Source organism: Pteropus alecto, unplaced genomic scaffold, assembly GCF_000325575.1.
Source record: "Pteropus alecto unplaced genomic scaffold, ASM32557v1 scaffold60, whole genome shotgun sequence".
NCBI classification, from domain to species: domain Eukaryota; kingdom Metazoa; phylum Chordata; class Mammalia; order Chiroptera; family Pteropodidae; genus Pteropus; species Pteropus alecto.
Genome location: NW_006430726.1, coordinates 6,655,628 through 6,676,973, shown reverse-complemented (window position 1 = coordinate 6,676,973; position 21,346 = coordinate 6,655,628). Strand labels below are relative to the sequence as shown.

The following is a 21,346-nucleotide window of genomic DNA, read 5'->3' as shown; positions in this document are numbered from 1 at the left end:
TCCCGCTCACGCCCCCTCCCGCTTCCACGTCCAACCTCTTCTTCCCTTAAAGCTCGTCACTCGCAGCCGCCCTGCCTTTCCTTCTTGTAACCAACTCGCACAGTTCGGCAGCACGTTGGCTCAGACCCCTCCCACCTCTGCTGTCCCTTGCTGCCAGCCATCTCTTGGGCAGCCCATTGGGGTGAGATCTTACTTTCTGGTCATTCATTCAGTCAACAAATACTTACCGAGTGCCCTTTCCGTGGCCGGTGCTATTCAGACCCCAGTCCCCAGCCAGGTCATCTTCCCTGCCTCCCGGTGACAGAGACAGGCTGCTGACACCGCCCCGGTCAGCAGAGAGGCCTTCTGATCCGGGCAGACCGGCCAGGGGTTCTGTGGGCAGCAGCCACAGTGACCAGGATCCCTGGAAGATAGCAGAAATGAGCACCGGCACCCGAGGTAAGCTTATCTCCAGCTTTGGCATCGAGTCTGCACACATAACGATCATCCTGCTCAGGAGACGCACCGGCGGGTGGGAGGCCAGAGACTGGTGAGGACACGTGCAGCGGACATGTCCCTTCCGTGTTCACACGTCCCTGTATAGGGACAACAGCACGAGGATATCCCTAAATGCTGGGGCTGGTAAGTTTTCTCAGCTCTCAGACACACGGGTTTGGCGGTTTTCCTCTTTTAAAGGACATGAATGCCTTCGAATGCAGACATGTAAGAAATCCCCAGTGACGACTTTCACCCCATTTTATTGCTTACAGGGGAGAGTTTCCCCTCCTGGCGGCGGGGTGTCTAGGTCACTACCAAGTCAGGCCCTGTATGCTGTGAGATGAACTGTGACACGCCCAGGGGTCACACGTGTGCCACCCTGCGGGGGGAGGGGTCTTGGGCCTCGGCCCCTGAGCTCTCGGATTCCGCGGTTTTACAGACCGTTTACCTGCCGGTGCGTGCGAGCTGGACGGGACGACCAGGTGGTAGTGACCGCGGGCCGTCGCGCCCCCTCTTTGTCTTCGCAGTGCAGTTGGGGATTTCCAGGTGGACGACAAGACCAAAGCGCTGCTCAAGTACACAGGGGAAGTGACTTGGATCCCTCCAGCCATCTTTAAGAGCTCGTGCAAAATCGACGTGACCTACTTCCCGTTCGATTACCAGAACTGCACCATGAAGTTCGGGTCCTGGTCCTACGACAAGGCGAAGATCGACCTGGTGCTCATCGGCTCCTCCGTGAACCTCAAGGACTACTGGGAGAGCGGCGAGTGGGCCATCATCCGGGCGCCGGGCTACAAGCACGACATCAAGTACAACTGCTGCGAGGAGATCTACCCCGACATCACGTACTCGCTGTACATCCGGCGCCTGCCTCTCTTCTACACCGTCAACCTCATCATCCCCTGCCTGCTCATCTCCTGCCTCACCGTGCTCGTCTTCTACCTGCCGTCCGACTGCGGCGAGAAGGTCACGCTCTGCATCTCGGTCCTCCTCTCCCTGACCGTCTTCCTCCTGGTGATTACCGAGACCATCCCGTCCACGTCGCTGGTCATCCCCCTGATTGGCGAGTACCTCCTGTTCACCATGATTTTTGTCACCTTGTCCATCGTCATCACCGTCTTTGTACTCAACGTGCACTACAGAACCCCGACCACGCACACGATGCCCACGTGGGTGAAGACCGTATTCTTGAACTTGCTCCCTAGGATCATGTTCATGACCAGGCCGGCCAGCAGCGAGGGCGATGGTCAGAGGCCAAGACCCCTGCACAGCGCCGAGCTTGCCAGCCTGAGCTGCTTCGGCCGCACGGAGCCCAAAGGCTGCAAGGAGGGCCACCCCTGCCAAGACGGGACGTGCGGCCACTGCCACCACCGCAGGGTGAAAATCTCAAACTTCAGTGCCAACCTCACGAGAAGCTCCAGTTCCGAATCTGTCGACGCCATGCTGTCCCTCTCTACTCTGTCACCGGAAATCAAAGAAGCCATCCAAAGCGTCAAGTACATTGCCGAAAATATGAAAGCACAAAATGAAGCCAAAGAGGTAAGGACGTGCTAATAAGCCGCTTGCTCGTTCACTCAGCAAACATGTCCTGGATCCTGTGGGGCAAGCCGTAGGGCTGGGTGGGACACGAGACTCCGGAGCCAGTGGCCAGTGTTCAGACCAGTTCCTCCATTACATGTCCCTGGACACATCGCCTCCCTTCTCCGAGCCTGCCCCTTCATCTGTAAAACAGTGTGACAGCGCGTGTAAGCATCTGGTTCCCTAAGTTAGCCACTGAGCCGCAGCGATCTGGGCCAGGAGAGCTGATCAGGAGATAGACTGCAATGAGCCCCAATTAGTATCGATCAGCTCAGGTCAGATTTTTAATTTTGCTCTCCTACCGTGTGTGTGTCTCCTCATTTAGTTATAATCTACATAAAAGCACACTTCTTAAGTGCACAGCTAGATGAATTTTTGCGTTACGCGTATACCCACGTAACCATGATTTAAGTCAAGATACGGGACATTTCCGGAGCCCGGAAAGTGCCCAACACCCCTTCCCGGTGTCTCCCTCCGTTCTCGGTAACCACTGATCCTTGAACTTCATACGAATGGAGTCACACGGTCTGAACTCTTTCATGTCTGACTCCCTTCATGCGACAAAATGTCTTTGAGGTTTGTCCTTCTGGTTGTTTCTTTTTTACTGGTGTACGCTATTCCACAATATGACCGTACTGCTCTCGGGTTATTCTGCAGTCGGTGGACCTTTGCTTATTCTAGTTTGGGGCTACTTCGAATGAAGCTGCTACGAACATTCTTACATGTCTTTTGGTGAACATATGCACTCATTTCTCTCAACTGTATACCTACCAGTGGGACTGCCAGCTCACTGGAGAGCTGTGTTTTTAAATTTAGGACATACGGTAAGGTTTCCAAAGCGTCTGAACTGACAGTCCCCTACTGGGAGCGGGCTGGGAGAAAGAGCGCAGTTCCAGGCTCTCCCGGGTCCTCCCCTCCCCAGGCCCTCCCCTGACAGCCCAGCGCACTCACCAGGTGGCACAGTCCCAGGTCCTGATGGTCTTCTGGGACATCTCTAGGGCTGGGCTAGGAGGAGCCAGGAGCTGGCGCTAGTTCACCATTTTGCCTAAACTCACGTATCTGTTATTCATCGTTAGTTCCAAAGTTTCCAGAGAATGGCCAACATCACTGTACCTTAAAGACTTTAAGTTAGACATGACGTTAATTTTCATCCAGCTCTTTTTTGCGGCACTGTTTGTATTCATGTGTGAGACCCAAGTCCCACCTCTCTTCACCAGACTAAACCCTGCGAGTTGCTGTCGGAATGAGATTTATACTTGGGTAATGGTCATTTTTTAATCAGCATTAACATCAATAGGTATTACTGATTAAAGACCCTGTGTCAGATACATCGTTTCATTTAATTCTCATAATAACCCTCTGTGGTAGGTACTGTTCTTATCCCATTTTACAGATGTGGAAACCGAGGCTGACAGAGGTCACGTAACTTACCCAGACTTTCAGGACTAGAGGGGAGCGGAGCTGGGACTGGGGTCAAGTCCACATCCAACCCTCCGCTTTCCCACCCCTGCCTCCCAGGCCTATGGTTCGGCCATAGAGGCTGGAAGAGACTCACAGGGTCTGCTGTGTATTAGGAGCACTTACAAAATCTCAGGAATTCCAATAAAGTACCTTGTGACACATATAGCATTATAATTCCAATTTTACCTCTGACTCCTTAGTGTCATCAAGAGGACGCAGTGACTCCAGCTCATCGTGGGGAAATAAATCCTTTCTCCCAGCCCCACTCTGTCACTCAATTCAATTACTTAACCACATGCTGCCTCTTTGTTATGCGATTATTTCTTCCAAATCAGTTGATTCATTGGTTCTCTCTTTCTCAATTCAATTACTGTTTCCTTGCTTTCTGAGTTGTCTAGGAGTATAATTAACATGTAATCCCCCTTCCGACGTCCAGCCTCAACTGAAGGCTTATTATATATAATTAGTCTTGCTCTTTCTACCATCTTTTACCTTATTATCAGCAATTATTTCTGATGTTCAGCCTGTTCTATAACCGTCCTGAATTCCACAATATTTGGCTTTATAACTGAAGATGATACTTGGTTAGTTGAGGCGGGAGGTGGGGTGCAGTGGAAGACCAAGAGTGATGATGGATTTGTCCTGATGTGCTGATCTCATTTTCAGAATAGATGTTAAAAGGAAATGAGTATCTAAAACTGGGTAAGAACTAGTACTTTGAAACAAAGATACATGCTGCTGGATTGTATTAGCTACTCTAACAAAAGCCCAGAATCCTCCGCAGAGGTGGAAGTCAACTAACTGGCTTTACTAACTTTATAAATTGGAATTTAACTTAGAAAAAATGGATTATATATATATGTTACAAAATTTCTGATTAAAGCAGATTTAACATGACAAACGTTTTATACTATTTCTCTAGTGCCTGAAGAGAAACTTGAGAATGGTAAATTTCCTCAGACTACAATGATTAAAAAAAAAAAAGTTTCTTGCATTTCAGCAGCAATGGCTGCCCCGCTACAATGTATTTCTTAAATGTTCAGCATTGAAAATGTGTTCATGCTGACATCTCCTTCATGTTTTCTCCTCTTTCAAAATTTGTGTTTTTGTTTTTCAGATTCAAGATGACTGGAAGTATGTTGCCATGGTGATTGATCGTATTTTTCTGTGGGTTTTCATCCTGGTGTGCATTTTAGGGACAGCTGGATTGTTTCTGCAGCCCTTGATGGCCAGGGATGATGCCTAAGCACTGACTGTGCATCCGTCTGAGGCAAATTGGGGGAGGGGGAGCTCTTCCTTTTCTTAATCGTGATAAAACATACTTAACATAAAATTTACCATTTTAACCATTTTTACATACACAGTTCAGTGGTGTTAAATATTCCTATTGCTGTGCAACTATCATCATCCATCTTCATAACTCTTTGAATCTTGCAAAACAAACTGTGTATCAACTAAACAGTAACTCACCTTTCTCCCCTCCCTCCGGCCCTGGCAACGCCAATCCACGTTCTGTCTCTGAGTTTGGCTACTCTAGGGACCTCATCTGAGTGGAAGCACCCAGTGTTTATTATTTTGTGACTACTTGTTTCACTTAGCATGTCCTCAGAGTTCGTCCATGTTGTAGTATACTGCAGAATTTCCTTCCTTTTTAAGGCTGAGTAATATTCCACTGTCTATACAGACCATATTTTGCTATCCATTCATCTACAGATGGACACTTGAGTTGTTCCCATGTTTCAACTTTTATGGCAAACACTACTACGAACGCGGGGATACAAATATCTCTTTGAGACTTTGCTTTTACTTCTTTGGGACATATACCCAGAAGTGGAGTTGCTGGATCATATGGTAATGCTATTTTAACTTTCTGAGGAACCACCATGTTTTCCACCACGGCTGTACCATTTTACAGTGCACGAGGGTTCTAGTTTCTTCACATTCTTATTAACACTTTTCTGATTATCTGACAATAGCCATCCTCATGGGGTGAGGTGTTATCTCGTTGCAGTTTTGATTTGGATTTCTCTAATGATTAGTGATGTCGAGCATCTTTCATGTGCTTATTGGCATGTGTATATCTTCTTTTGAGAAATGTCTGTTCAAGTCATCTGCCCATTTTTGAACTGTGTTTTTGATGTTGTTAAGTTTTAGTTCTATTTCCTGGGTTTTATTCCCTTACAGATATACGATTTGCAAATGCTTTCTTCCCTTCTGCGGGTTGCCTTTTTACTATAACAGAGTACATCAAAATAGTATCTTTTGATGTACAGAATTTTTAAATTTTCATGAAATCTAAGCTGTCTATTTTTTCTTTTTTATATGTGCCTTTTGTGTTATATCCAAGAATCATTGCCATATCCAATATCACAAAGCATTTATCCTGTTTTCTGATAGGAGTTTTATTGTTTTAGGCTCTTTCTTAATGGTAACACACTTTCTATCATCAAGCTGCTGGCTTTGTATTTTGGCACTTCAAGGTTTACTTGTTATCCGGTTGTCTTGATTTTTGTCCAGAAAGATTCATGCAAGAAAAATGTCAAGAGTATTTATTATGGATAAATGAACATTTAACCAGCCTTTATGGTAAGGTAAAGAAATGTCAAAATAGAATTCTTCTCCAGTGACAAGTAGTATGCCGTGCACATGTAAAAAGCGGCTAAATATGAAAACCGTTTCCCTTTTTTCCAGTGGTTGAAACATAACCAGATAGAAAAACTTGCTGTTCAGAAATGTGAAAATCGTTTGGTTCAGTATCACGACATATTTCAGTGGTTTTTCTTATTTCGCCCATAATCGCCGTGACATTTTATACGGTTTCGGCAATACCCCGCTGCTACCGTTTCCTACCATGCACTTCTTAGTCTTTACTGCTTTTCAGGGGAGTCTAAGGACCATGTCGCCATTGTAAAAGGCCTAACTGCTTCATTTCGCACAATTCTCAATTACTATGCTACGAGAAAGTATGCCTAGTCACACGTGTCATTAAATGCACCTTTAGAACAGGGATGTTCTGAGCCGGATGATTCTGTGTTGTGGGGTAATGTCCTGTACATTGTAGGATCTTTAGCAGCACCCTAGCCTCGACCACGAGATGCCAGTAACATTCCCCCATCCCTTGCCAGTCGTGACAACCAAACATGTCTCCAAAAATTATTAAATGTCTCCTCAGGGGCAAAATCGCCCCTGCTTGAGACAAGTTATCAAGAGTATCCCATTACATTTCTGAAAGTGAATGATACTGGCAAAGGGAAGATCCGTATAAGATTTATTTACTTATGAAAATTTTAAGTAACAGTAATGGAGACATAAGAGGGATTAGGGATGTAACATGCTATGAAAGCTAACAGGCAACTTAAATACACCGAACCAGACTTTCACTCATTCAATGGCACTAAACACCTGCCTGCAATAAAATGCAAATAAGACAAGATGCCCCCCCCACCCCCGCCTTCCAAAGAGCACTGACTTGCACTCAGACGGGGTTACATACTATAAATAAATGAGGCATCTGTTCTCTCAAGAGCTCAGAGTTCTAAACAGAATGCAAGAGTTCTATTGGCATTTTCTTCCTGGTCATAGCTGAATCAGAGACCTTTAGAGATGAGATTTAACTCGTTTACCTGTGATACATGATACTGTACTGAACGAGTAGTAATAGTCTAAGATTAATTGTTGGAATAAAATAAATAAAATTGAAACATTATGTAAAACGTTTGTATGTAAAATGATGTGCTTATATCCAGTTAAAATACTATCTTTAACCTCGAAGATGGTTTTCTCACAGAACGATCTAGCGCTATCTATCGACATGTTTTTAAAACGGGATTCGCTTAATTGTCACGGACTCTTTGAAGATCAAGGATAAAGAGACGCTACTATAATTTATATAGAAGATGGTTCTATTAATTGTGAAAAATGTGGACAAGGGGATTGAAATTAACTTTAAGGAGATGCTACTGCATGCCCACAGGGGTTGTCTGTTGCATGATTTCACAATGGGATGTAAGCTACAAAAATAATATAATAATTGTTCAGTTTAAGCATCTGAAGATTAAAGAAAGCCTTAAAAGAGTTCCTAGTTCCCATTTTTCGTTTTTTAAAAATGTCGGTTGTAGAAAATCAGCATCATACTCAATCATTATCATACCAAGTAGTCAACTTACCGAATATAACAGTATATTATACTAAAGACTGTTACCCGGTGAACACAGGATAAAGAATTTTAGAATGTGTACCTTTACCGAATGCAGAAAAACTTTTGAAGTCCGTCTTCAAATACAACAGGAATTTCCAGCACATCAAAAGATGAACTTTCACTGTTGATTACAAATTAGTATTATTAGCCAGGGTACAAACATTAGAGTTTTACTAGTACAGATCAGATAATATTTTGCTAGACTCGATGGTATCCCGTCAGCTACTACTCAGTCATGCAGGGAGGTGTTCTAATGGGCAATCGACTAAGATAAACTGATGTGAGCGACTGTTAATCTGTTAAAGTTTGCATCAAATTTTAAACACGATTTACACTTTCATGATTGTATAGTGCCATGAGGTTATGTGCTTTTTGGTAACTAAATTCCTACTCTGACCCCTTGGGAAGTATCACTTATTTGCATTTCCAATATGAATTGGAACTATTATATTTGCCCATTTATAAATAACAGGAACAAAAAGCCCAAGAGAGCCAACGATTGAAACCAGAAGAAAAGTCCACAGAAACAGCCGATCAAGAACCTGGGCTATGAACTTCCAATCTTCGACAACCTGTTGAAAAAAAAAAAAACAACAAGTTAACATTGTGTAATCATTTCAAGATATCACACACTGAGTTAGAAGCCAAAACAGTACGTGCCTCCCACTGACGCCCAGAAACAGTAAATGACCCTGTGTCCAGAGCTCGGGGACAGACCCTACCCTGTTAAGACAAGGCCTCTGTGAGCTCTCAAAGACACTACACCATTTCATTTACACATCGATTTATAATATATTACAAGTGGCTTATTTTGATGATTTTTTAATAAAAATTAGAATATATTTTGTGGATATTTTGTAATAAACAAACAAACAAAACTTTCATTCTTACTACAGTTATTTCTACTATTCTTGCCCAGCAGTGTTAACTTATTTTAATTTTTAAAGAGAATCCAGCCTGAGGTTAACTTCGAGCCAAATAAAAAGTTGGTTCAGAATAATACCTATTGGACAGCTGTTCATTTTCTTCCCCGCCCGCTTCGACCTCTTTATTAAATTTTGGATTCCCCAGGAAGCATTTTCATCTCAGCTCATGAGGACAGATCTGCTGCGGGAAGCTCACTTCCTCCCGCTTTCTGCAGCCTGAGCGAGGGCCAACTGGGCAAGTCTGGGTGACCCGAAGGCAGAGCAGGCCGAGACCAGCCCTGAACACCAGAGGCTCAAAGCGCACGGCAGGACTATTACTCCTCAGAGTAACAGAACAGTCAGTGCAACGCGAAGTTTCCCTTAAAATCGCCAAAAAGCCTACCAAGGAAATTGAGAAGTGGGATGTGTGTAGCTGCCCCGTTTTGTGAACATTTTAACTGGAACAACAGATTTTAGTAAATATCTTTTATAGAATGTATGTCAACATTTTTGGCCCTCCCCTTTGCTTAGACCAGAAAGGTCTGCCACACTCAGAGTCGAAGCAGGCTGCGTTTGTAAATGCAACTGGCACAGACCTCGCGGACAGCATTCTCCTTCGTGACGTGTCTTGTGATATAGCGGATAGAATCAAGTGCGGCTTCTAATATGTTTCTAGAAGGTTCTGGTCCACTACTGCATTCGGTCTCCTCCTTCTGGGTGAAGTACCTGTCTACGTGACTTCTCATGCAAAGCAGTTTTGGAAGCTTGTGGAGAAATATTCTGCGGACCCACGGAGCCATGGCGTTGTGTGTCGAGGGAGAACGATGATGAATGTTGATAGCAAAGACGGTCACCATGATCGACAGTGTCACAAAAATCATGGTAAATACCAGATACTCCCCGATGAGAGGTATTACTTTCGAAGATGAGGGTATGATCTCTTCTATAACCAGAAGGAAGACGGTCAAAGAGACAAGTACTGAAGTGCAGAGGCAAATCTTTTCACCTTCGTTTGAAGGAAGATAGAAGACGAGCACAGTTAAAAATGAGAGCCCAATACAGGGGATAATAAGGAACAAGGTATAAAAGAGAGGCAGACGCCTAATGACGAACGAGTACGTGATGTACGGGTACCAGCAACAACTGTCCGTCCGGTTTCCTTTGCATCCCGTGGCGCTCACGATCTCCCATTCTCCGTTATCAAAAAAATCCCTCTTGTCTACATCTTGGTCCTCTAAAATTATGTCGACCTGTGATCCATCGTAAGTCCAAGAACCAAATTTCATAGAACAGTTTTGGAGATCGAATGGGAAAAATGTGACATCTATGGTGCAGGAACTTTTGTAGTTGGCCGGCGGAGTCCACGTAACAGTGCCATCGTACCTGACAACCGTTTTCGTGCTGGCCCCTTCAAAACGTCCGTCGGCACTAAAATACAGACACACACACACAAGAACAGTGCATTTTAGAAGCCTAATAGAAAAGAAAGCGCATACCACAGCCTGAAAGACTGTTTCGATTAGCACGCATGGGATGGTCCTGCTCACAGAGGGGACTCCGCTTTAAGGGCACTTCTTACGTATCTAGCTCTACTAGGACTAGATGCCTGTCCCGGAGCTGACAGCTCTAATTTCACAGAATCCTGAGATTTCAATGGTTAAAAAGATTTCCCTTTATACACAAAATATAATGAGGCTATGTCCACGACAGATGTGCACAGAGCCAGAACCCAAATCCTGGACTCCCCACACAGTGCTCTTCCCTCCGTCACAAACACGGTACTTCTGCAGTGACAAGAAAAGAACATGAGCACCAAGCTGGGCACAGGCCTGACAAACGGCAGTACCCCCAAGCTCTCCCACCACAGGAGCTCATACAGCAGAGAACGTAGCGGAAGCCGCCTATCAACAGAAGATGTCTTTAAAAATGTCTGTATCTTAAAATTCATGTGACTTCTGCACACTACTCTGTCGTATCTCCATGTTTAATGCACAAATGTTTTCAGTGACAGAGTAGAAGGGTGCTCCAGGAAGCCGCATCACGCTACTTTACAGCTTTGTTTGCCCTTTGCTTATCGAGAAGCACAGAAGTAAAAGGTTTTAAAAGACTAAAGACAGTTGTGCATAGCGTCTGCTCTGTCTTCATGCCAAATGCCTTCTTGCAAATAATACAAAGTGCTTTAGGATAAGCACGAATTCCAAGATTTGCCCTGGAGTGGTTCTAGAAAAAAATGAAACTGGCACCCAGGATTATGCTCTCTCCAGGCTAAAAACCATCCTAACACAGTAGAATGCCTATAAGGGTGCGTTAACGCCACATTCCTCATCAAGATATAATTATAATCCAGTAGTTAAGCGAAATTAGAAGGATGCACAGTTGAACATAAAGTATGAGTTTATCTATTTAAAAACACACCCAAAAAACCTGGAAACATGGAGTCCAGTAAAGAAGAGGGTAAACGGGGCTGCCACGGGTGCGAACCCCACCCTGCCACATGTGCGCTGTGATCTTGGACAAGGTATAACTGCCCTCAGTCTCTGTTTCCTCATCCATCAAATGGGTGTAACTGAACTTCACTCATGAGGTTACTGAGAGACGTGGATGAATAAAGCACACAAGGCACTGAGCATAACGCCAGGCAGAGTGCGCGCGCCAGCGTGTCGCTCTTCCCAGTGCTGGATAACGGGGTTGACTCATTACATCTTTCTGGACTTGCCAATGTTTTGCGAATTTTAGAAATCAAAGAACATTTTTATGATCGGGAAACAATACGCTTAAAAAGAAAGAAGATCCGCAGAACCCATTCATAGGTTCATGAAACCAAACAATGTAAGATCAAGTCATTTGATTTTATAGCTCAACGATTTTCAAAGGGAAGAAAAATTACTGGTACCTGAAAGAAATACAAGTGTTTTCTTTTGAAAATATATATGATATTTTGACTATAACTTACTTATCAAACAAAACGATGTCTGGGGTCCAGAGAGAGTCTGAAGGGACACGGATAACTTTTATTCCGCCATAGTCATCAGGGTTCCATCTTAATTTTACATCTTTCCATTCCTTTAAAACAAAGAAAACTGCCTGGATTTCAATCAAATTAATTGTCAAAAATACTGAAAACTGTACGCTTTTTGCCAAGCCCAAAAAGTGTAGACATGAAATCACCTCACATCTTCCTTGTGGCCCCGGAGCAGCCCCGTCCTCGTGCACTGCTCTAGCCACGGTCCTCGCAAGGCGTGGTGGGGACCAGGCCGAGTGCGCGTGGCTCTGCCCAGCATTCCTTCTCCGACCACTGACTGTGCCCAGGAGTTGCAGTCACGGGCATCTAAGCCCCGCATTCAAGGGACACGTCCTTTCTTACAACCATATGGTCACTGATGGGCCGGACCGGTCCATACAGAGCGCAGTTAGATTTACTACACATCCCACGTTATCTAAATGCCTTGTCCAACCTGTACATGGTAACGAGTCTGTGTCGAGTTAAGATCTGTACCCCCAGAAAAGCGTACATGCCTTTTTAGGAGTTAGGGTTCAGAAACTGGCAGTAGGCATTAAAAGTTAGGGATACTGGAGGAAAAAAAACAAAGAGAAGCCCTCAACAGTAACGGAGGACATATGTGTGACAGCCCAGAAAAAAAAGAAGTCCTTTATATAAAAGGGGCTCTGTCCATACAAGTAACTCACAGACTGTTCCCACCTAACGCCGGGTAAAAGCCAAAATCCCTGCAGTAGTCGACGGGTTGCTACAGCACCAGCCTCGGGCGGCTTCCCTGACCGCGTCTCCGCGTCTCCGACGCCCCTCTCCAGGCTCGCTGGCCTCTAACCACCACCCCCAACCCCCTGCCGGCCTCCTTGCTGCTCCTGAAACACACCAGCCTCAGGACCTTCCACCTGTGGGTCCTTCTGCCTGGAACACCCCTCCCCCACATAGTCACATGGCTCGCTCCTTCTCCCCTTCAAGTCTTTGTCCAAACAGCACCTCTCAGTGATGCTTTCCCTGACCACCCCCCATCCCCTTTCCCAATGTACTTTCCCCGAAGCTTAGCTTCTCGGGTACTATACAACGTTCTTGTTTATTATCCCCAGCAGGATGAAGTTGAGGGCAGGACATTTGTGCTTTGTTCACTGCCGTTTCCCCGTGCCTGGCATATAGCAGTCACTCAAATATCAACTGAGTGAACACGAGAACTCCATCTCCCTCATTTTCGCATCCTGCCAAGCGACCAAGACCAAACTCTAAATAACAGTGGCTCCAGTCACCAGTTGGTGGCCTTTTGAACTTTATACATACCTGTTTCAACCAGACATTCGTTGTCATTAACTGATTTTTCTCATCCTATAAAATAAAAAAGTTAAACAAGGATGACTATTTCTCTTACGGATATAATAATGTTTAAGTAAAAATTTTCACACTTTTATACAAACGTTCCTCTCCATATAGTACCTACATTCTGTCCGTCAGTCCAGTTCTCTAGAAAAGCAGGATCTCTTTTCTGGCCTAACATCACATTATTCCTTTCGACAGAGTCTGCATTTCAGATAAACTGCCCTAAAGTACACTACTGGAATTTTGAGATTTAACATTTGTAGTCTCAACCACTATACTTCCTTATGTCCGAGATAAAATCTAAGAAGTGAGCACACCATTATTTTATGTGCTTAGCACTAAGAAAGAACAAGGCTGACAGTGGCTTGTAAGCTGCCACTGATTATGAAACACGTCTTGATTTTAGAAGCGTTAAAATGAAGGCAAGTGCGCATCTTAGAAGCCTTGATATACGGCGTTTCTGTGCGTCCCTGAGCGGAGTTATAACCTGAAGTTACTGTAACCTGGAGCTACCTGCCCCTGCCTAGGCACAGATTCGAATCTCTGTGGAGCTGCTATGTGAAAAAAATACAGAGGTCACAGTCACGAACGGCAGCTTCGTTAAGCTTCTACATCCTGGTACTAGGGGTCCCTGGTACTTGCCACTTCTGCCTTTCTGCTGTCGTATCTTTGCGTATGCCAGGCTTTTGCTGAATTTTCAAGGCCTAATAAAGTGCTATCTCTTCCATTAAATTTTACTGCAATATCATGGAGCCCAGTGAACCAGTACAAGACTATCGCAATCACCAACCACAGTACGCTACGTGTAGGGTACAGCGCTAAGCACGGAGACCCACAGAAGTATGAGCAGTCCCTATGGCTGGGGAGAGGGCAGGGGTATAAACAGCTTAGGGGACCGGAGGGCACCCATCCCAATAGGTGAATGACCCAGAAGGGAGGAGGAGGCCGGAAGGAGGTACATCCCTAGCACAAAGGCAGCCGTGAGGTCCCTACACAGGAAGAACGAATCCTAGAGAACACAGCATGGCCATCACTGTTCACACGCTGAGGTTCCAAGGAGCAGTTTTAACTACACGGGAGTGAGAAACTGAACAGGTAATGACATGCACACCTACCACATCCACTAATTGAGATATTGCAAGGCCAAACTTTATTTTTATTTTGTCATTCAGGTATTCCACAGGACGAACCCATTTCTCATAGTCTCGAAGTAAATCCTTTAACAAGGTATCTTCATGTTTTGCAAGAAAGGATGGCTCAGCTAATCCTGTATAACAAATTTTTAAAAGTTAGTGTATTGGCTTCTCTCCCACCAATTACCTGCACTTCGAAAAAAAGTTTGGCATTGTTAATGAACCGAGCCGTTACTGAGGCTTTATTACCAGTCCTTCTAAAATGAAGTAGTAAAACAAACTTTTGTAATCAATAATGGACACTGTGGTTCAGATGTATTTCTTAGTTAAATCAAATCGCTCCTGTGGAAATCGGTTGAGTTCCTCAAGAAGTACTGAGTACTCAGTACAGAGTAACTGAAAATCTAAGTAACAAAAGCTTTTAAGTTACCAGGGTCGGTGGTTGCTTGTCATCAAACTTCAAACCTAGAAAACAGATAGACTGAAGTAAAGTTCATTTATCAACTGTAAACATAAAATGTGCTTTGAGTCATGTGATTTTAATATACATATAAGTATTGAATAAATAATTCAGATTTATGCCTTCATTTGCTATACATTTGTAAAAAACTACCTATCGGCCTGAGACTTAAAAAAAGAAAGACAAAATTTTAAAAGTTTTCGATACCATAGCCAAAGACTGGTTATATTTGTGATCACAGTTATGTTTACATTTCTACTGAGCTTAAATAAGCCTCTCCAAAAAAATGAGTTTTTGGTGTTGTACGGACTGAGCCTCCATTAAGGAAATGTGAAATGTGTGAAATTCAAGCATGACGTTTACTCGAGACTTATGATTTTGCAAAGCAAAAACATTTACTTAAAACGCCACCGGCTTACTTATCATAAAATACACCCACGGGGATTTGCAGTAGCTGGCGATGGTCCTCCGACCTACAAGAAACGGTCTGACGGAAAGTTAGCACTTCTGTGCACACGCACTATCCCTTCTCACGCACTGCGTCCTCTACGCAGAGCTCGTAGAGCTCCTGGTGAGTCCAGCTGCAGGGATCCCAGTCCCTGATTTTCTGTGGCTGCCTGTTTCTGCATCAGTAGTGCAGCGTGTTCCTCAAGAATGTCTATCTCGCTTCCCTCGGCAATTTAAGACACTATATTTAATCTATAAATACCATAGAATTTGTGCCATGACTTCCATTGAAGTCTCCTTATTCCAAAACGTACAGCACTAGAGATATTTCAATTCGATTAGGATATTATACACCAGAGAGTCATTAAAAGTTGTTAATTTTATAGCTTCAAGTTAAAATAGCATTACTGAACCACTCCCTCTCTTCTAATCCTATTTAAAATTGCACGGCCTCTGAAATCCTAAAAGTTTAAGGTTGCTTCGAAGATAACAAATAACAAATATAATGTTTTTTAAATATCATCTAAGGACCTCCTGCCTTAGGGGGAAAATACCAGTTTGAATTGCCACCTCAAGTCTGGTTTGGAAGAAAGTAGATAAGATATAAATAAAATGATAAATTAGGATACTGCCTTGTGAATATCTTCGACGCGTACAAACTAAATTCATGATCTTCCCCAAGCTGGTCCCTCACAGTGTTCCCCATCTCACTGAGTGGTTCTATCACCTGTCTAGTTCCACAATTTAAAAACCTAGGAGTCATCTTTCACACGACACACATATCCAGTCCAACTGTTGATTTTACCTCGGAAATATTTCTTAAATGTATCCATTTCTTATCAAACTCACTGCCACCATCCCGGCACAAGCTCTCTGCATCTCTCATCGGGACTGGAGCACACCCACTACCCTAAGCCATCTCCATGCAGCCCCTCAGCCCCACTCCGACTGGTTCTCTGCACAGACACCCAAGTGATCTTTTCAAAACACACATCCGATGTTACCCCCTTGCTTAAAAGCCTTCCGGAGCTTTCCACTGTCAAAGACGGACCAAATGCTTAGGCCAAATGCTGCCTGGTCCGCCTCCTCCAGCCTCTTAGGTGTGGCTCTCCCCTCTGCTCTGGGTTCCAGCCGCGTGACCATTCGGCTTCTAAAACAAACCCACTACTCCCTCCTGGGAGGAGTGTTCTTCTTCCCTGAGCTGCTCTCCCTCTCCCTTTACCTAATTCTCGCTCATCCTTCAGATCTCAACTCAGTGCCCCCAAAGTCTCCACGAGGTTCCTCGGCATACAACCATGTTCCTTAAGTGAGTGTTCTTATACAATCCCGGATGTATGGGATTAAAATTCATCTTCCCGACTATGGTGTGAACTACTGGCAGCAGGTACTGTGTCTTACTCATTATTATAACCCTAGCAGCTAACCACGTACTTGCACATAGTAGGAACTCAGTTTGTTGAATGAATACATGAATGAATGAATGAGTCAATACCATCTGACAATTCCTATTTACCTCTAATAATTCAATGTCATCACTGGTTGTGAAGCAACAGTCACAAAGGCTGCACAAATGTGCTATCACGGATTATGAGTCAGGAGACTCAGCTTCTTGAGGATGGAGGCCTTGCCTCACGCAGGCTGAGTACGCAGCGAGGCAACGCAGCATACCGGGTCAGACGCAGGCCTGCCGGCTGCGCAGGTTGGGTTCCACCCAGCCTCTCGTATTTACTGTCTGACCTGAAAGCAACTTACTTAACTTCTTTAGGTATCAGTTTTTTCTTCTGTAAAATTGGTATAAACAATACCTACCTAATAAGGCTATTGTGAGGATTAAATAAAATCGTGCATGTAAATGCCAGCACAGGATCATTCTTATTAATCTACAAATGATTGCTAATCTAATAGTAACAGACTTCAAAAGGCATATACGCAAATGCATTGCAACGAAAGCTATCACTGCCTGCAGAGCTGCCGATTTCTACCTAAAACTTCCCTATAGCTCAACAAAGATCCTCCCCCTCCAGATCAAGGAAACGGACCTTGTAGAACACAAAGGAAGGACCTGTCTGTGGCACTGGGCACTCTCTACACAGTACAATGACTGTTCAGTAAAAAGCTTTCCTCAAGTCTCTATTCCTTAGAGCTAATAATAACAATTAGAATATCAAGCTACTAATAGCACAAAAGTCACATATTTCAAAAAAACAAAGGGAACCAAGCAGTGAAACACACCAAAAATAGGATAAGAAAAAAAAAAACTAACGAGGCCATTCTTCTAAAGTAGTTAAAAATATAAATAATGAGAGATGAACTAAATTGAATACATAAAAGATATAAATACGTACAATGTCATGAATACTCTGAGAGATTGAAATTTGGGTTTTACAAATTCAATTTTAACTTTGACTATCATTACTATAGTATTGTCTCAAGTTTGAAGAATTAGGAGAATGACTTACCCAAAAAAATTCACTCTCGAGTCATTTAGGGAAACCACATATATTTTCAAAGAAATGTAGCCTTGCTCCTTAATTTTAGTATGGCGATTAAGAAAGGACACAGAACCGCAAAGCTAAAAACCTTACTTTGAATACTTGGTACCACTAATTAGCTGCTAGCCTCCATGTGCCACAATTTTCTAAATTAGATAAGTAAGGATATCTGTTAGCAAAATGTCTATAATTATTAAAAGTATAATGAACTCTTCAATTCCTTACACTTGAACATTTTTGTGTATGTTTGAATTTTTCCATCCTAGAATATTAATAATATTCATTCTAGAATATTAATAAATATTATCTACACAGCCTCACTGCTGTGTAGAAAACATGAAATAAAGTATCTTACTATGTTAGGTAGTATCTGGGTAGCTTAAAGTGTTTTTTAATATTTTCTCCACTAAATTCAGTATGTAACTAAATAGATAGCTAAGGATTTTAAAAACCAGTTCTCTGAAGATAAGACGCAATGCTGTCCTCTACTGGCATTCTTCTATAAAGAATCGTAATTTTCTATCGAAGTGTTAGAAAAAGTCAACCGAGGTGTCCTCGGCTAAGTATAAATATTAGCAGTCTTTTGTCAATCTTCGGAAAAATTAACAGATGTCTGCTATAATTTTAAGTTTCTTCCCTAAATTCTTCTTAAATCTTTAGCATCTGCTACAATCTGGACGTGTTAGAACCTAATATGTGATATCGAGGTCAGTTCATTCATTCGTTCAGTCAACAAATGTTGAGTGGCTGCTTACTGTGCCAGCCTCTGTGCCAGGTGCACAGGTAAAGCAGAAAACTCTGGTGCCTGCCTTCCTAGGCACAAATTTGCATATTTACTTACTCTCATAGTATCATAATTAAAAAGTTGTATGGCTGTGCAGAGAACACTCCACGACGTGACTGGCACTCTCCGATATTGTAAGGTGCACAGGCTGCATATTCGAACATGGCTAGAGCCGTGGAGTCTAAGCCAGTATTTCCCAGTTCATCACTACTGACACCTTGGGCTGGACAGCTCTTGTAGATGGGCTGCATTGTACACCACAGGGTGTCTGGCAGCACCCCCTGGCTTCTGCCCACTACGTGCCCCCCCGGCACACAATGTGACAACCAAAAACATTTCTAGATATTGCCAAATGTCCCGCAGGCGGGGTTGGGGAGCCCACAAAACTGCCCTGGTTGAGAACTCCTGGTTTAAAATTAGGAGCTACTAAGGAGCAGAGGTGGAAATAGGCCTCAAACTTGTTTTTGTCTTTCTCAAAATAATACTTTAATTACAAAAGCAATGTATCATCATTGTCGAGATTCAAACCAGAAGCACAGAAGAGAAGGAATCTCTCTCATCCTCCCCATCTCCCTTCCTCCAAGGGTAACCACTATTAAGTTTAACGTGTAGACATTTTTAATAACACACGCAGAGGAAGAACAAATGTTTTCTTTTCAAGTTCTGCAGCTTGCTTTTTTCATTCAACAATCTGGGTCAGTACATGTCTGTTCATCTCCGCTCTTTCTTAGTAAGTTGTAAAGTGGTCTGTACGATGGGTGTGTCATAACTTACGAAAGCTTTCACCACCGAAGGGCATTTATATAGTTCTCGGTTTTGGGTCACTTTCTAACAATGCCACAGTGGAAAAATGCTGTAGTTAACATCCTTGTACATCTGTTTTCCACACTTATACAAGAATTTCTATGGCATTGACTCTTAGAAGTAGAACTGCTGAGTCAAGGGCACACGCGTTCTAAATTTTGCGAGTTACTGCCAGGAGCCTTTCCTTCCTTCTTCACAGGCTGCCGTAAGAATGAAGTAAGATAAGAAATCTAAAAAGATTTGTAAGAGTGATGTACATTATATATCCCCAACTCGTAATTACGGTATTCCTGGTGTAGCTAATCCTCCTTCCAAGTCTCCTTGTACCTTTTTGTAGAGTTAACAAAAAGGAGCTACTAAGCTCCTTTTTGTTTCCTCTCCTTGTACCTTTTTGTAGAGTTAACAAAAAGGACTCGTTTTCCTTTTTCACAAAATCGTTTCGCAGCAGTCCTAGGAGGGCTATTTTAAGCGCCAGCAAGATAAAGCAGTGAACATCATCGACCATTTTGTAAATGAGAAGAAATGTGTACTATATCCAACATTTTCAATGTGACAGATAAGTATGCTTACCAATCGTTATTTTAAGTATTACAGATGAAATGCAGAGGGTTTTTTTTTTTTCACTCCAGGATTTTCATAATATTTCCTATTGATTTTTATCAAAGAATTATAGGATAAAGTTTCTCTGTAACAGATATACTTTGGTAAATCTATTTTGACATCTTGCCCTGATTCTCAGAACACTTGCAGTAAGACAATGACCTTAGGCGGTGTTAAATTTAGGTCTAGTCAACAGTTCTCAAGGAGAGGAGACAAGTTGCACACTTTAAAAAAAGTTTGAGCATCATCAGATTAAGTAAATGCAGAGTTCACTATTGCAATTTGATACCATAAACCTCTCCACAGGCAATAAATATATATCATGAGCTCGCACATTTACAGTATTATAATTAAATACCTGAAGGTACATGAAACTGCCTCAGTTCCCATAGCCTGTAAGCCCATGATGAGACTCTTACGAAGTCTTCCTTAGAATTGTCCAGTTGTGAGTGAATACTGAGGACTGGAAGGAAACACAGAAATGCGAAGGCAGCTGCTATTTGCTAGGATGGTGGGATAACGCTTGGCAATTCGTTTCTACCGGTCTTACGCTATTTGGACTACAGTTCATTGTAAATTCTCTATTTCCATAACTACTGCCATCAGATCCTTTTTAGAATCTACCCGACTGATACGAATGGAACACTTGTCGACGACCTTGCTATTCAAAGTGTGGTGCTCTGATCAGCAACAACCACATCACCTAGACACTTGTTAGAAACTCAGAATCCCAGGCCCCGCCTCCAGCCTAACCAACATCTGCATTCTAACTATAGACCCAGGAGACTCCTGTGCAAATGACAGCTTGAGAAGTCCTGGTCTACGAGACTTAGAGAGGCGGCAGGGATGAGGAAGTAGGGGGGGAAGAAATTAGTGGAACAATTTTGATCCCTAAGGCATCTGACAAATACTGGAGACATTTTTTGGTGGGTACTATTGGCATCTCGTGGACGTAAGCCAGGGATGCTGCCACACAACCTATAAGGCCCAGGTCAGTCTCCTGTAACAAAGATCTATCCAGCCCCAAATGTCAGAGTCTGAGAAATTCTAACCTAGAAGCAAAACTGTTTTTCCTCCCAATTCCACATATAGAATATTAATTGTAAAATAAAATGAAATAAAAATAATATCAAAAGTTAGTATTGTTTTTATTGTCAGAATTCCGGTATTCACATTAAATCCTATTTTTACTGGTAAAAGCTTATATTTTATCATTCTACTTTAGAAGAAAAAAGCATCAGGTCACTGAATTAAACACAGAAGAAACAATATCATGCTTACCCAAAATGGAAAGAGAACATTTAAATTAAAATTTTAGCCGCAGAGCAGAAAAGGATCATTAAAAATAACCTCATTATTTTTATAAAACTATACCTGTGCCGCTCTGAAGAAACTGTAAACTTTTTCAAAAAATATTCCTATATTTACCGACTCTCATTATCAAGACATGTTGATTTAATATTAAACTTAAAATTGCATCTGAAAGAATTTAATTCCAATATTTAGGGGACAAGAATCATGCTATTAGAAGACAAATGTCCTGTACTGAAATTGGAGTAGTAAAAACTTACATCCTAATTATAAAAAATTACTTGCTAGATCTAATTTGTAGACTATAGGCTGGAAAAAAAAACACAACCTATTCTGACAAATGACTAAACCTTTTCAAAGTTCAAT

At 42.8% G+C, this 21,346-nt stretch overlaps 2 protein-coding genes across 6 annotated transcripts in view; one reads left to right on the top strand and one right to left on the bottom strand.

Annotated features, from left to right (window-relative positions):
* Nucleotides 1-7,590, top strand: part of CHRNA3 (cholinergic receptor nicotinic alpha 3 subunit) — a 13,735-nt gene extending 6,145 nt beyond the window's left edge. For both annotated transcript variants that reach the window (XM_006905380.3, XM_025050283.1), the window contains exons 5-6: nucleotides 1,005-2,016; nucleotides 4,634-7,590. In XM_006905380.3, coding sequence (XP_006905442.1) covers nucleotides 1,005-2,016; nucleotides 4,634-4,762 — 1,141 coding nt within the window. In that variant the 3' untranslated portion in view covers nucleotides 4,763-7,590. The remainder of the gene's footprint in view (nucleotides 1-1,004; nucleotides 2,017-4,633) is intronic.
* CHRNA5 (cholinergic receptor nicotinic alpha 5 subunit) lies at nucleotides 2,026-14,214 on the bottom strand. Of its 4 annotated transcripts, XM_025050289.1 has the most exons (7): nucleotides 14,065-14,212; nucleotides 12,914-12,958; nucleotides 11,573-11,682; nucleotides 9,216-10,047; nucleotides 7,755-8,286; nucleotides 3,007-3,176; nucleotides 2,027-2,198 (listed from the first exon to the last, which is right to left on the bottom strand). In XM_025050289.1, the coding sequence occupies exons 2-5, from the start codon at nucleotides 12,938-12,940 to the stop codon at nucleotides 8,125-8,127; spliced, it is 1,131 nt and encodes a 376-aa protein (XP_024906057.1). In that variant the 5' UTR covers nucleotides 12,941-12,958; nucleotides 14,065-14,212; the 3' UTR covers nucleotides 2,027-2,198; nucleotides 3,007-3,176; nucleotides 7,755-8,124. The 4 variants fall into 4 exon arrangements, with proteins under 4 accessions (XP_024906054.1, XP_024906057.1, XP_024906063.1 ...); XM_025050286.1 differs by having other exon boundaries at nucleotides 2,026-3,176; XM_025050295.1 differs by lacking the exons at nucleotides 2,027-2,198; nucleotides 3,007-3,176 and having other exon boundaries at nucleotides 7,638-8,286; nucleotides 14,065-14,214.
* Nucleotides 14,215-21,346: the final 7,132 nt, after the last annotated feature.

What these genes read in the sequence shown, in the direction of transcription:
- CHRNA5 (XM_025050295.1), bottom strand. Translation starts at nt 12,940, where the DNA reads ATGACAACGAATGTCTGGTTGAAACAG. An exon ending in CGAATGTCTGGTTGAAACAG is followed by an intron (nt 11,683 to 12,913) that starts GTATGTATAAAG and finishes TTTGTTTTAAAG; the next exon opens with GAATGGAAAGATGTAAAATT. An exon ending in AGGAGAATGCTGTCCGCGAG is followed by an intron (nt 8,287 to 9,215) that starts GTCTGTGCCAGT and finishes TTTTTTCAACAG; the next exon opens with GTTGTCGAAGATTGGAAGTT.